Source organism: Euwallacea fornicatus, chromosome 9 (assembly GCF_040115645.1).
Source record: "Euwallacea fornicatus isolate EFF26 chromosome 9, ASM4011564v1, whole genome shotgun sequence".
NCBI classification, from domain to species: domain Eukaryota; kingdom Metazoa; phylum Arthropoda; class Insecta; order Coleoptera; family Curculionidae; genus Euwallacea; species Euwallacea fornicatus.
In genome coordinates, this window is record NC_089549.1 from 4,279,836 (window position 1) to 4,292,127 (window position 12,292).

Consider the following 12,292-nt stretch of genomic DNA (forward strand, 5'->3'; position numbering starts at 1 on the left):
GCTCTTTTCGCCACTATAACTATTGCATGAACCGGTCTTTAACGATACTCAATGCTACATATAGGCGTCAATATTAACATGCTTATTTGCTTTAATATTTGTCGTTATATTGCCTTCGTTTCGAAACTATAATAAACATAACAAGTTTTACTATACTTCTTAGAATACACGAAATTGTCCAAAAGAAGACAAAATTTCATTCGTGTATTTACCAGAGTTTCAATTCAATTCTAAAATTTTATAAGATACAAAAATCATGGGAAAAATCAAATGAAACTCAATAGTATAAATTCAATTTATCATTGGACAATCTTAATAAACTGTAGACTTGTTCGAAGTTAAACACCCAATGTATCATCAGTTCAAATAAGTTTTTGAAACTTTATGCATAAGTAAATTTTATTGAAATACATAACTGAAAAAAATGTATTGTCATTTTTTTATATTGAATTAATAGAATGAGCACGTTTGTTTCGACTTTTCCCTTGTTACTCAGAGCGATTATGCACATAACATTAAAGAATTAAAGAAATGTTAACGAAAAAAAAAATGTTCCCTGTGTCTACTCACAACAATCCGTCTATATAAATGCGGGGTGCTTTGAGCACCAACCGCCCAATTCAGAAGATTCAAGTGGAGTAGAGTGAACGAAGCGGAAGTGAAGTTTTCAGCTGAGTAGCGCATCGATTTAGCGTCTACTGTTTTGACTGACTAGCATACTCACTTCCGACGTCCATGTATACCGCTTCTTTCTCCGCCCGCCATTATTCTGTGCAGCCGAAATTCGTCTTCGGATTTGTGTGAAAAAAGCAACTTTTAAAAGACATTGAATATTGTTTATTATATCCTTATTGTTCTATCTTCATTCTTAAACAAATTGTTCTAAAATGGGTGATGAAAAGAAGGTAAATATACAGGTTTTTCTACCTTTAATAGAATGATAAATCCCGGAAGTGGAAGTTGTGTGGAGCAACAGCGTTTTGTTCGTGTTTTAGGGAAACGAAGCCGAACACATCAACTTAAAAGTGCTGGGCCAAGATAATGCCGTTGTCCAATTCAAAATCAAAAGGCATACGCCGCTTAGGAAGCTCATGACTGCATATTGTGAACGAGCAGTAAGCATTTTTGTATACTTCACGTTAGAAAGCATGACTTTATCACTTATCCCAGCCCTTTCGATCGTATTTATTTAAAAAGCCAATTTTCAATTAATTCTTCATTGTTCTGGTTCTTATTCAAAGCAATATATTTTCCAAATTCAAACCCTGTTTTGCTGTAGGGGCCGTTACCTTTACAGCAATATGATGCTCACATATCATAACCTAACATTTTTAGTTTAGTTTAATGTTGTTACTGTTTATTTGGGAAAGAATCGGCTTGGAAGGGGGGACAAATACTATATTAAGTGAAGGGTAATTATTAAAAAAGGACTTTAAGTGAGTATTGAAGTAGCAGGAGTATGTCTTCAATAAATTCATCTGTTACCAATTGTCATTTCGATGTTTGTGGTATATAGCAAATAACTTACTCAAGGCCCAACTTTTAGAGTTCACTACTTATTGTTCATTTTGTTTTCAGTCTGAATAGTATTTTTTAATATTTATCACCTGTGGTGTGCATACATGCCAGAAATTGAGCCGTTATTGTATGTTTGTGTCTTTGAAACACTGTTCTTAAGTTTTGTATCTTTATCGTTATCGTTACTTGATTTAATGTAACATATCATAGATATGAAGATTCCATTGCATCAAAGAGTCTAAAAATTAAAAATGAAGAACAAAAAATATTGGATTGCTTAGAAATAAGTAGAAAAGTTAAAATAATGTTTTGTAATATATCCAGTTGTTTCCATCTGTCTTATTCCATGTTTATCATGTATACCATCATTGAAGTGTGGTGTACAAATTGTGCTGGATATGTAGTTCTTATGCATTATGTGTTAAGGGCTGTATATATTCACCATTAAAGACTGTCTGAAAAGTTAGTATAATGTGATTTTTTTAGTATTATTATAAATAATTTAGTATAAGTTTTGGATAAATACTTTTGAGGTAATTTACTGAATGGGCAATGATTATTTATAAAAAATTTACCATCCCTCGTTTAGCTCTTGCATATCTTTTATAATTTTGTCACTTCTTCAGGGTATTAGCACACAAGTGGTGCGGTTCCGCTTTGATGGGAATCCGATAAATGAGACCGATACTCCAACCACCCTTGACATGGAAGAAGGCGATACTATCGAAGTCTACCAGCAGCAAACGGGAGGAGACTCGCCCTAAATTTTAATTTCTTTTGTTTGGTGGATCTAAGAATTTATTTTAAATAGTTAAATAACCTTATGTGACAATTTAAAATAAATCCTTTGAAGATAAATTAAAATAGATGTATGTAAAATAGACTAAGACATTTTCTTATTTTCGTTTTGCATAAAACAGCCCCCAAAGCATGGGACATATTCAGTAAGAAGTTTTAGGTTTTTTAAGATAGGTCTGATTCTTTTTTGTATTAAATTTAAAATCATAGAAAATAAATAAAAAAACATTTCTTAAACCTTTTTTTTTGCTTGTAGGTTTTAGTAAATGGAACTTCTTTGATTTTCTTAGTCAATATCATCTTTATTTCAGTATCATTCTAACTTTTTCTGTTTAGTACTTTTCTTGCCTTTACCAACAATTAGTTTTTCTTTAAACGTAAAGACTTCATCTCCATAGGACCGGAAATGAGCGTTGTAGTATACGCTAAATGCTAAGAAACATATTAGCGAAATAATCGCGATATATTCCGCCCTGTTTTCAAAAGGCGTTCCACATGCAGTGTACCATGATGCTCCAGCATTCGGTGCCTTTTTATTTGGCAAACAATGGAAATCAAAATACTTTTCGTCATAGTCTGTAGCACATAAATATTTCCTTTTCTGCAGAACCTGAAAATTAAATGGTTTTCTTCGATCTGTATAGAAAATGCAACAGATCCTTAATAATAATAGTAGCCTGCAGAGGCTATTAATAATTATAATATCACCTTATATGATGTTCCATTTACCGGCCGCAAATCGGTACAAAACAGCTGAGGTAAATCTAATAGGTCAATATGAAAAGTGGTAGTTTAGCGGCGAATGAGTTTCCAAGTGATTAATGCAAAACTCATGAAGTGAACCTTTTCATAGTTTTTAAACTATAGCAACATTTTCAACTTACCATTCCCGAAACAGTTTGAACCGGCACATATTCGTTACAAGGACCTATTGTCTCTTTAATCCCCGTAACAATTTCATCTTCAGGGTTAAAGAAAATTGGCATTGCTAGGAATGACGCGTAATGTAGAACAAGGTGTGATATTAACAAAAATGTGGTCCAGTGTGTCTTCACCTGGATCGATGCCAAGAAATTGCTGGATTTTGGCGTTCGATCACCGCTCCAAATTAGGATCAAGAAAATTGTGAAAAGTATAAAGTAAGTGACTTCAGAGTGGATTTTTAAGATATCATGTAGAGGATGGTAGATGGGAAGGAAAAGTAGAACCCCTCCGACCGGCCCTAGAAATCCAGCCATTATGGTAGTTATGAGTTCCCGAAAGAAACTAAAACAGTAGTTTATATTAATATTTAGCACCATATTTATCTTCGAGGTGAAACTTAGGTCATACCTTTTACTATTGATCCATTTTCCCTCGCTATCACAGAATTGTCTTTTAAGGAAGTGGAACCAAAAAGTGAAACTGGCTGCAAACGTAGAGTGGAAATAGTAAGAATTCCACGGAACCCAGTAGTGTCTGTCGTATATATTGGGGTCAGTGTCATGCCAGAACCAGTGGACAAATTTGATGCTCACTATATCGTAGGGAATATCGACAAGGACCGACCCTAAACCTACAGCAAATGGTTCTGACCATTTAGGTAGATGCATTTTTGCCACTGCTATAGACGAGTTATATATGAAACATACATCTGAAATGATAATCATAGAGGTTGTTTTCACTGTTTTCTTCACTTATTTTGTTGACGAAGTCTTCTTACTTACATAATAAAATTATGTGTAAGGGAAGCCTTCCGCCAAGGAATACTATTGGTGTTTGAGAGTGCCAGAAATTGTCTACGTCGGGAACGATATAGCACATAATTTCCAGGAATACTCCATGAAGGATTATTCCAAGCCATAGCCACGGAAGTCTTCCGCCTCTCAGAATGGCTGTGGAAAAAATAGAAATTGCCTCAAAACAAAAATAGATAGATATTTAGTTTTTTTACTGACCATGAATGAAAGTGACCAAACCTCCAAATAAAAATGCAATTTGCGCAATAACATAGGTCGGTTCATATTTCCAATGTATTCTCGGGTCAGTTATACTAATAAACCAATCCAGAAACTTAAAATCAATATTCTCTATTATTATTTGCTACAATTTTTAAAAGGTAACTTACTCCATCAAATTTTAACTCGGACAATTCAATCCCCGGCTGTAGTAATTCGTTTCCACCCATGGTAAGAGTAAATATTCGATTTTTGAGATTTGCTTGTATGTGGGTTTACATGTTTTATTACGATAATATTTTAATATTGGTTGTTTGATGACCTCTTGCTAGTTAGTTGAGTTTTATCTTATCTCAAAGCATGTCGAAGTATGTTTTAGAGCTTATCAAGTTATTTGTTCATAAAGTAATTGCCATATTTTTCAAAAAATTAGGATTTTCTACATTTTTGCATTGTCAAATTGTTATTTTCTTGCCTTTTCGACGTGATATTTTTACATTTTTTATAATACAAAGAAAAATAGAATGTGTTTAGTTGGGAGTAACAGGGATTTTGTAGATGACATATAACTAATTTTTGGTGCACCCTGTACATTTTCTTTCTTAAAAATATGCTCATTAAAAACTAAAGTAACACCTATCTGACCATTTTATCAAAAATCACTGCCTGAGCGATAAACGAATTTATTCCATGGTTTTGCCGCGCAATATAATTTTTTAGTAGTATATTTTCAATTTTTTCATATTAAACGAACGCAGCTCTTGATGCAATAAGCGTCTTATAGCGAAATAGCGATTGAAATTTAGCAAACTTGACGCCTATTCATCATGGAACCGATTGCTTTTATAAATAAAAATCAATTTACGTTCAATGAATTTTTATATTTCGTCATAACCAAATTACTGTAACTAAATCGTATACTTATTATATGCCTTAATACCCACAATCACCTCAAGGCTTGATAAACTACGAGGGACATAACTATTACAAACAGCGAAAGCAAAGCCACCCAGTACTTCCTAATAAAACCGCCATCATCTTCATCAGCTTGGATTTTCTTTTCTCTATTCTTCTTTTTACCCGCAAACTTTTTCTGGTACATTTCCAATTCCTTCTGATTTTTTAAATCTTCTTCTTTCTTTCTTATCTCGTCCTCTATGTCCTTTTTTTTCTTATCTTCTGCTTGTTTTTGCAAACATACTTCATCACACTTTACTATAGCTAAACCCTTTCGTATTGTTTCGCATTGGAATTCTCTCTTTAGACGCCGGCATTTACACGTTAATTTCATCTTTTTCTTGCATAGCTCGGGATTGGGACAGTCTCCAGAATGACAATTAGATTTGCATCGGTGGCCGCAAATATACTACGATTGTGGAAAATTAGAAAAAAATATATATATATATATATATATATATATATATATATATATATATATATTTTGATATATCTACTTACATTTTTGGGACACTGATTTCCGCAGCTTTGCAGCTCCTCTCGTTTTTCTTTGTCTAGCCAGTCGCCGCAAGGCACATATGGTTGAGTAAGGCCACAATGGCATTTTATTCGTAACATTTGTTTGCAACAAGGGCAGCTGCCAGGATGACAAGGCTTTAGGCACTCGTGAGTGCAACCCTCGGGGCGGGGTTTAGTACATGGATTTTCACATTTTTCACAATTTTCCCCCGCCTATACAGAAATAACTATTTATGTTTAGTGCTTACGGGTGTTTTACATAGGTTACCGTTCACTATGGCATTTCAATATAAATATAATGTAGTAAGTACAAGTTAGTAGTATCATATGTCTATTAGTCATGAAGCATATTTCCCAGTTATATATTAAAATTATAAATTTATTCTATATTGATGTTTGAAGTACCATCAGAACGATTTTCGTTCACCCTGCTAAACTAAGGTTTTGGCACATTATTTTATTTAATAAAATACATGTTTTATATACCTCTAAAGCGTTAGGCGCACCCTCAACAGTATGACAAAGCAAAGAACACGAGTGGTTGGTGCACGACAAGAGTCGTCCACAGGGTCTTCCACAAGATGATGGTTTTGGAAGGTGACACGGCCAATCCGCTGTTTCGTGGCCACCTGCGGAAGAACAATATAGTGACAATGACTTCATAAAATATTTTTGCGAATACGGCATTTTCGCTAGCAGGGCAAAATACTATACTATAGGATGTAGTATTCTACCTCGTAGTGGGTTTTTCAAGTTTTCTACAAACATTAAAAATGTAAAACATAACCCAAGTGTTCCAATATAAAACAATTCTGGTCTGAAATAAATATCTACAATAATTTAGAAGTTACTATCGAATCTTGTGATAACAGTGGGCCACACAGAGTGAACAATTCATCTTACCAACACAGGTGACAGGGACAGGAACTAGACAAGGTGGACAGGGTTGATCGCGTTTTTCCAATTGAGGTGCACTCTGTTCCCAAGGCATAGTGGCTTTTTGAGTCTCGACTTTAACGAGAACAGCGGAATGACATTTTGCTGGACAAAGATGACCGCAAATTGACCGAGTCTTATTGCAAATTTGCTTGCATGCAGGACAGTCCCCAAAATGACAACGATGTTGATCGCGTTTCTCATGGTGGCAATCTGGAGGTATCCTAAAAGATTAATAAATAAAAATATAAATACAATATTTAGTATGAAACTAACAAATTACCAACTAATGAATAAATATCACTGTCACTTTCAAGTAATTAGTACAGGAATGTAAATGTCAATGATATTTTCCTGCACTAGTGTGGACCAGTAACACCTGATTACAACTCTTTTCCGCATCCAAATATGCGCGAAAAGTAGACTTTACCGCGTGCAAATATAAATTAAAATTAAAGAAGTACAAAAAAAGGTGGATATATAGGAAACAATTGGTAGATACTTGCATACACAACTTTGAACATTTGGGCGGTCTAACCCTCTGCTTCCTGCCACAAGGAACAGTCAATTTTGTTTCCCCGCAACGACAAGATATTTCTTTAGTTTGCTGACAAGGATAACAAGGCCCGCGGTGACACACTGATGGACATTTATGGTTGCTGCACTGAAGGGAATTCCCGCAGGGTTTTTCGCAGGGAGGACAATTTCCATCACAACACTAAACCATCATTAAAAACTACACATGAATAGTGTGATTCAACGCGAAATAAATACTTACCTTTCTATTACAAGGATGCTTATTACAGTCTTTCATTTTCTTACATTTGGTGTCGCATAAATACTGTTTGCAACACTGTATTTCTTTGAAATGCTGACCGCAACGGCAAGATTTTGTGACAATTTCTAAACACTGAAAGATCGTGAAATTATTGTCGATGAAAAAATAATATAAACTACACGTTTCGTAAAGCCATTGGCGCACTCATGCATTGCATACATTCTCAATTCATTGGTTCATTTTTCGTTTTTGAAGTTTAGATTTGTGCATAAATGTGCAATCTAATGAAAATTGTATCTTAACGTATTATATACGCACATGCGTGGTAGAAAGGGTTTCTTATGAGCGTGAAATGTCTTGAAGCTTTACCTACCAATCCACATTTATCCTTATGACATCTGTAATTGCAAGTATGTAGTCCACATTCTAAAAGTTTGTCACAAGTGGATCCGCATGTAGGTGTCTCTTCAGTGCAAGGCAATAAATAATTGGTTTTTCCACAAGGACAAGAACGTGGTTTGCTTAAAGGGCAAGAATCACATACACCTGCATGACAAATTTCTTGACACATATCTTTTCCACAATCCAAGAGTTTGCCACAGACCTATATAACAACATACTGTAAGTAAAATAATGTATTGTTAAAACAGATTTTTAAAAAAGGAGGAAGATTCATAGATGCTCCTTTTTATGGTTTAATTTTTATATATTATTATTACATTATTTATAAATGGGATTAATCTTCTAGCATCAAAAGAGAAACAATTACAAGATCATTTCTTTAGAAAATGTGCAAAAATTGCACTCACCTTCTCACATTGCCAAAATGGTGATGAACAATCCCTCAACTTCTGCTGACTTCCACACATACATTTTTGAATGCTCTTTTTGGAACAGGGCTTGCAATCACCAGAATGACACTCATCACTGCAATTGTGCTTTTCACAACTCAATGTTCTGCCACAGCGATTACCACAAGACCAGCCTCTATTGCAACACCTTTTTGTAGAGGGTGGTTGAGAACCACAAAAACAAGGCACATTCACAGTAACTGGGCAAGGTGCACAAGGACCTAAAAGAAAAGAAACTAACCTGAACTTCATTTATACAGTATATTCATTAAAGTAAATATCAAAAAGTGAATAAAAATGGTAATTTTTTTTAAAGAAAATTAAACCAAGTGTGAAAAAAAATTTAAGTGAAATAATTTGATTCTTACTTACCTGGATGACATAACAAAAGACATTTATGTCCACAAACTGGCAACAATTCTTTCCTGCAAATTTCCCCACAAGAATGAGCCACCAGGAATGGTTGGAATTTGGGATCTTCAAGTTTTCCACAAAAGCAAATATATTTTGTGGGATACTGATCAGGAGAATATTCAGCTCTACACTTGGGACAACACCAACACACTCTCTTTTTAAGCTCAGTTTGGTCCTCAATTCTCTGTTTTTGCTGCATTACTGTATCCTTAGACCACCGTTGAATGCAATCCAAGTGGAATGCTCCAAAACAACTCTGGCAACTCCATATCTTTTTATAAAAAAAAGTTGTGTTTAGGTCGTTAGAACCCAGAAATGAGAACTAAAAATATAAATGAGGTACACACCCTATCTTCCCTTTTAATCCGAGAAATACAAATTAGGCAAGTGTTTCCACCTGAAAGGAATGATTCTTGAATAAAAGTTTGAGTTCGTAGGGCTTGATCACTTGTTCCCCCAGTGTTTCGATACTGCTGAAGGATATTGTCTGCATTAAAATGAAAAAGTTTGCCTTTAAGTCAGTTAATCAAATAAGTAAAAACTTACCTAAAAGATCAGATGATTTTACATCTTCTTCCTCGGAAGAAGAATCACCATCTTTTATGTGTTTTTGTACTGCATTCTGTAATTTAGCCTGGGCTTCTTTAAATTTTAATGGTCCAGCAGCATATGGACTTGACTCAAGTTTGCCGAGGTCTAGGGGCTTTTTTGATTTTGATGCAGGAGTGCAAGGGTACCATGGATTCGATTTTGGTTTGTTTGAACTCATTGTTGAAAGTACCAGAGCTTCTTTGGGGAATTAAGTAAGCAATTGCTAAGGTTATTAATTTAATTAATTAAATGAAGTCGGTGTTTATCGTAAGTACTTACGTCAATAGCTTCATACATCATCGACAGAGGAAGTTTAACCTGCTACATTATAGAATCATATAAACCAAGATCTACGAAAACGTCTGAATTAAAAACGAGAATTAATATCTCTTATTGGACTCTCTTTAAATTTTAATTCTTTAATAAATATATTTTGGTTGTTTTTTCAGTGTTCGGAAGGTCTCTTGTCCCGTTAACAACGTTCAGTCAAATAACTATTTAGTCTTAAATATGGCGGACTATTTTTATATTTATTGAATATGGCGGAATTCTCATGAGCAGATTCCATGAGTGAGTTATTGTAAAAATTGTAATCTATTCTGAGTTCGAAGCTAAAAACTTAGATATTATATCATTTGCTTCATGCCATTGCGCATGTGCCCAGTTTTCTTCAATATTAAAAATGTCTTCTTCAATCCACCCTTAACGATTTTAATTACGCATTATTTTCAACATCCTAAGTGGAGCCCCCTTTTGACTTTTCAGCTGGTAACTCATAATTTTTTATTCATCATAACATCAAGAAATTTTCCATATTTGAATTTTAATATGTTTCGCTCTAGAAAATAAAATAACTAGCATCCCATATTCTTTTAAATTTAATAAGTTTCAATTTAAAAATATACATAATGTTTCAATGAAAGGAGCCACCCCGGAAATTTCTTATGCTACTGTGTTTAGAGAAATTTTCCAAAGCACGTCAATTGATTATTTTTTTACGGACAAGTTTGACGTATACTTAACGCCTGTCCATAAAACGTTCTAAGAAGGGGGCACTATAGGCCCTCCAATTTGCATATGAAAGAAATGTCATGTGACATCTAATTTTAAAAGTCTTGGAATCCTCTTTACAACAGGCTACGACAAAAGATTATTTGACGAGTCGTTTAAACACAAATTTAAATTTTGTTTGTCATCGTTAAATTCACTTGGAAAAAAATCAGATTTTGTTTGTAGATCATCTATTTATTGCTTCTGAATTTGATCAATTTGGTTATAAATAAAATTTTAATTTTTGCAAAAAGGACTCGTCAAAATTACTTTTATTATATCCTCTTGCAATGTGGATTCCAAAGCTCTTAAAACTAGGAGTCTCGTAATCCTTCTCTATTTAAATTGGAGGGGTTGTAGCGCTTCTTCTTAGGGGGTTGTTTGTTCAAGCGTCAAGTGTACGTTAAAACATGGCCTCTATGTTGTAAACTCAATTCTGAGCATGATGTTGTCGTGAAAATTGATGATTCCATCGGAAATAAACAAGTTATTGACCTTTGAAATAATGAAAATTCGAAAACGTATTTTGAGAGTTATGAAAGACCTTTTCTCAAAATCAATTACATAAAAACGTAGCTTATTAGGTCCTCTTTTACTCCTAAAATGCCTATCTTGAAATTCGAAGCGATCAGGGAACACCGATTTCTCTAGGATATTACATCTGTCAAAATTTTTAAATTTCCGAAATAACTCAAAAACGGTAAATTTGAAAAATAAAATACCTTATATAAATTGATTTTAAAATTAAATAAGAAATCCAAAAGTGACCAAAAATAGGGAGATTCCATTTAAATTAAGGGTAGTCACGTGCGGGAGGCGGAGGATGCAGCGTGGGGTAATAGGCCATCTTTAAGTTCTAAGAACTTTTCTTGTAATGTCAAAAATAAACAAATTATATAGGGGGTAAATTGCTAATGGGACATCCCGCATAATTTTTTCTTACAGCAGGTAAGAAACAATCCAAAGAGGCGTCGGTGGGCTTTTAATTAAGCCCTTATCCTCCATCGGGCGCATACGGATAATTTATTAAGGTCAAGATAACCGAGCGCCATCGCGGCGCGAAGTGATGCAAACCTGACGGATACCGGAGTCGGTTATTATCCTTGATACCTTTAACTTCTATTGCCAGAGGGCAGCATGGATTACAAAAGGAGAAAGATGACTGCTCTCCCTAACCTAAAAATTAAAGAAAGTAGAAATGAATGTTCAAGAATTTGGAGGAGGAATATAAAAAGCAAATTGGAGATTGAAACTTAGAATTATCGGTTTTTGTAATCTACGCTAACATCAAATAGTCAAGGATCTGTTTCTAAATAGCAGTCGTAAGTTTCGAGAACGATATTTTAAAAACCCTTAATTCTCAATCAATCTACTCCCACAGCTATTTTTATAAGGCTTTTTACGTTTCTAAAGGCAACAATGATTATTCCAATCCGCTGCTTCACTTGTGGTAAAGTTATTGGCAACAAATGGGAAGCCTATTTGGGGTTGTTGCAAGCTGAATACACAGAAGGTGATGCTCTCGATGCTCTGGGACTTAAAAGATACTGCTGCCGCAGAATGCTACTTGGACATGTAGACTTGATTGAGAAATTACTCAATTACGCTCCTCTTGAAAAATAAAGTGTTTTAATTATGCTTATTTAGTTCATGTAATTGAAAGTGTATCTATAGATTGGAGATTTACTCGAGTCTTGGACTCTTAATGATAATGTAATTACCCACAACTTATCTATTTGAAAAGAAATAGAATAAAATTTTGTCCCATTTTTATATTAAAGTAATGTATTATAAATAGTGTCTATATTGTATTATAGTGAATTGGGTTAGCTAATACAGCCCTATTGTTATGTGAGGTCTCTCATGCTTTAATATTTTAATAGAGGGTTGTCCTCAATCTTATAATTTAGTTGCCTTGAGTTTTCTATTTGCATAGAAGTAAG

The 12,292-nt window shown here is 34.2% G+C and overlaps 4 protein-coding genes across 7 annotated transcripts; 2 read left to right on the plus strand and 2 right to left on the minus strand.

The window, feature by feature from the left end:
• The first annotated feature begins 765 nt into the window (after window positions 1-765).
• Window positions 766-2,553, plus strand: Sumo (Small ubiquitin like modifier). Its single transcript, XM_066286103.1, has 3 exons — window positions 766-905; window positions 996-1,115; window positions 2,145-2,553. Exons 1-3 carry the CDS (start codon window positions 888-890, stop codon window positions 2,280-2,282), a joined length of 276 nt encoding a protein of 91 aa, XP_066142200.1. The 5' UTR covers window positions 766-887; the 3' UTR covers window positions 2,283-2,553.
• On the minus strand, window positions 1,815-4,569 carry LOC136341281 (uncharacterized). Its single transcript, XM_066286084.1, has 6 exons — window positions 4,424-4,569; window positions 4,254-4,368; window positions 4,023-4,190; window positions 3,649-3,949; window positions 3,201-3,582; window positions 1,815-2,926 (listed from the first exon to the last, which is right to left on the minus strand). Exons 1-6 carry the CDS (start codon window positions 4,481-4,483, stop codon window positions 2,630-2,632), a joined length of 1,323 nt encoding a protein of 440 aa, XP_066142181.1. The 5' UTR covers window positions 4,484-4,569; the 3' UTR covers window positions 1,815-2,629.
• Window positions 4,570-5,113: 544 nt separating this feature from the next.
• LOC136341276 (NF-X1-type zinc finger protein NFXL1) lies at window positions 5,114-9,869 on the minus strand. 3 transcript variants are annotated; one of them, XM_066286078.1, is made up of 12 exons: window positions 9,579-9,869; window positions 9,255-9,497; window positions 9,056-9,195; window positions 8,667-8,979; window positions 8,253-8,515; window positions 7,817-8,047; window positions 7,444-7,575; window positions 7,172-7,383; window positions 6,633-6,889; window positions 6,216-6,358; window positions 5,712-5,942; window positions 5,114-5,619 (listed from the first exon to the last, which is right to left on the minus strand). In XM_066286078.1, exons 2-12 carry the CDS (start codon window positions 9,475-9,477, stop codon window positions 5,200-5,202), a joined length of 2,565 nt encoding a protein of 854 aa, XP_066142175.1. In that variant the 5' UTR covers window positions 9,478-9,497; window positions 9,579-9,869; the 3' UTR covers window positions 5,114-5,199. The 3 variants fall into 3 exon arrangements, with proteins under 3 accessions (XP_066142175.1, XP_066142173.1, XP_066142174.1); XM_066286076.1 differs by having other exon boundaries at window positions 9,255-9,522; window positions 9,579-9,867; XM_066286077.1 differs by lacking the exon at window positions 9,579-9,869 and having other exon boundaries at window positions 9,255-9,569.
• Window positions 9,870-11,524: 1,655 nt separating this feature from the next.
• Window positions 11,525-12,258, plus strand: Rpb10 (DNA-directed RNA polymerases I, II, and III subunit Rpb10). 2 transcript variants are annotated; one of them, XM_066286104.1, is made up of 2 exons: window positions 11,525-11,671; window positions 11,731-12,258. In XM_066286104.1, the coding sequence occupies exon 2, from the start codon at window positions 11,769-11,771 to the stop codon at window positions 11,970-11,972; it is 204 nt and encodes a 67-aa protein (XP_066142201.1). In that variant the 5' UTR covers window positions 11,525-11,671; window positions 11,731-11,768; the 3' UTR covers window positions 11,973-12,258. The 2 variants fall into 2 exon arrangements, with proteins under 2 accessions (XP_066142201.1, XP_066142202.1); XM_066286105.1 differs by having other exon boundaries at window positions 11,532-11,671; window positions 11,763-12,258.
• The last annotated feature ends 34 nt before the right edge of the window (window positions 12,259-12,292 follow it).

What these genes read in the sequence shown, in the direction of transcription:
- Rpb10 (XM_066286104.1), top strand. Translation starts at nt 11,769, where the DNA reads ATGATTATTCCAATCCGCTGCTTCACTTGTGGTAAAGTTATTGGCAAC.
- LOC136341276 (XM_066286078.1), bottom strand. Translation starts at nt 9,477, where the DNA reads ATGAGTTCAAACAAACCAAAATCGAATCCATGGTACCCTTGCACTCCT. An exon ending in AAATGTTCAAAGTTGTGTAT is followed by an intron (nt 6,890 to 7,171) that starts GCAAGTATCTAC and finishes TTAATCTTTTAG; the next exon opens with GATACCTCCAGATTGCCACC. An exon ending in GTGCGCCTAACGCTTTAGAG is followed by an intron (nt 5,943 to 6,215) that starts GTATATAAAACA and finishes ATTTCTGTATAG; the next exon opens with GCGGGGGAAAATTGTGAAAA.
- Sumo (XM_066286103.1), top strand. An exon ending in CTGCATATTGTGAACGAGCA is followed by an intron (nt 1,116 to 2,144) that starts GTAAGCATTTTT and finishes TCACTTCTTCAG; the next exon opens with GGTATTAGCACACAAGTGGT.
- LOC136341281 (XM_066286084.1), bottom strand. Translation starts at nt 4,483, where the DNA reads ATGGGTGGAAACGAATTACTACAGCCGGGGATTGAATTGTCCGAGTTA. An exon ending in CCGAGTTAAAATTTGATGGA is followed by an intron (nt 4,369 to 4,423) that starts GTAAGTTACCTT and finishes ATTGATTTTAAG; the next exon opens with TTTCTGGATTGGTTTATTAG. An exon ending in AAATGGATCAATAGTAAAAG is followed by an intron (nt 3,583 to 3,648) that starts GTATGACCTAAG and finishes CTACTGTTTTAG; the next exon opens with TTTCTTTCGGGAACTCATAA.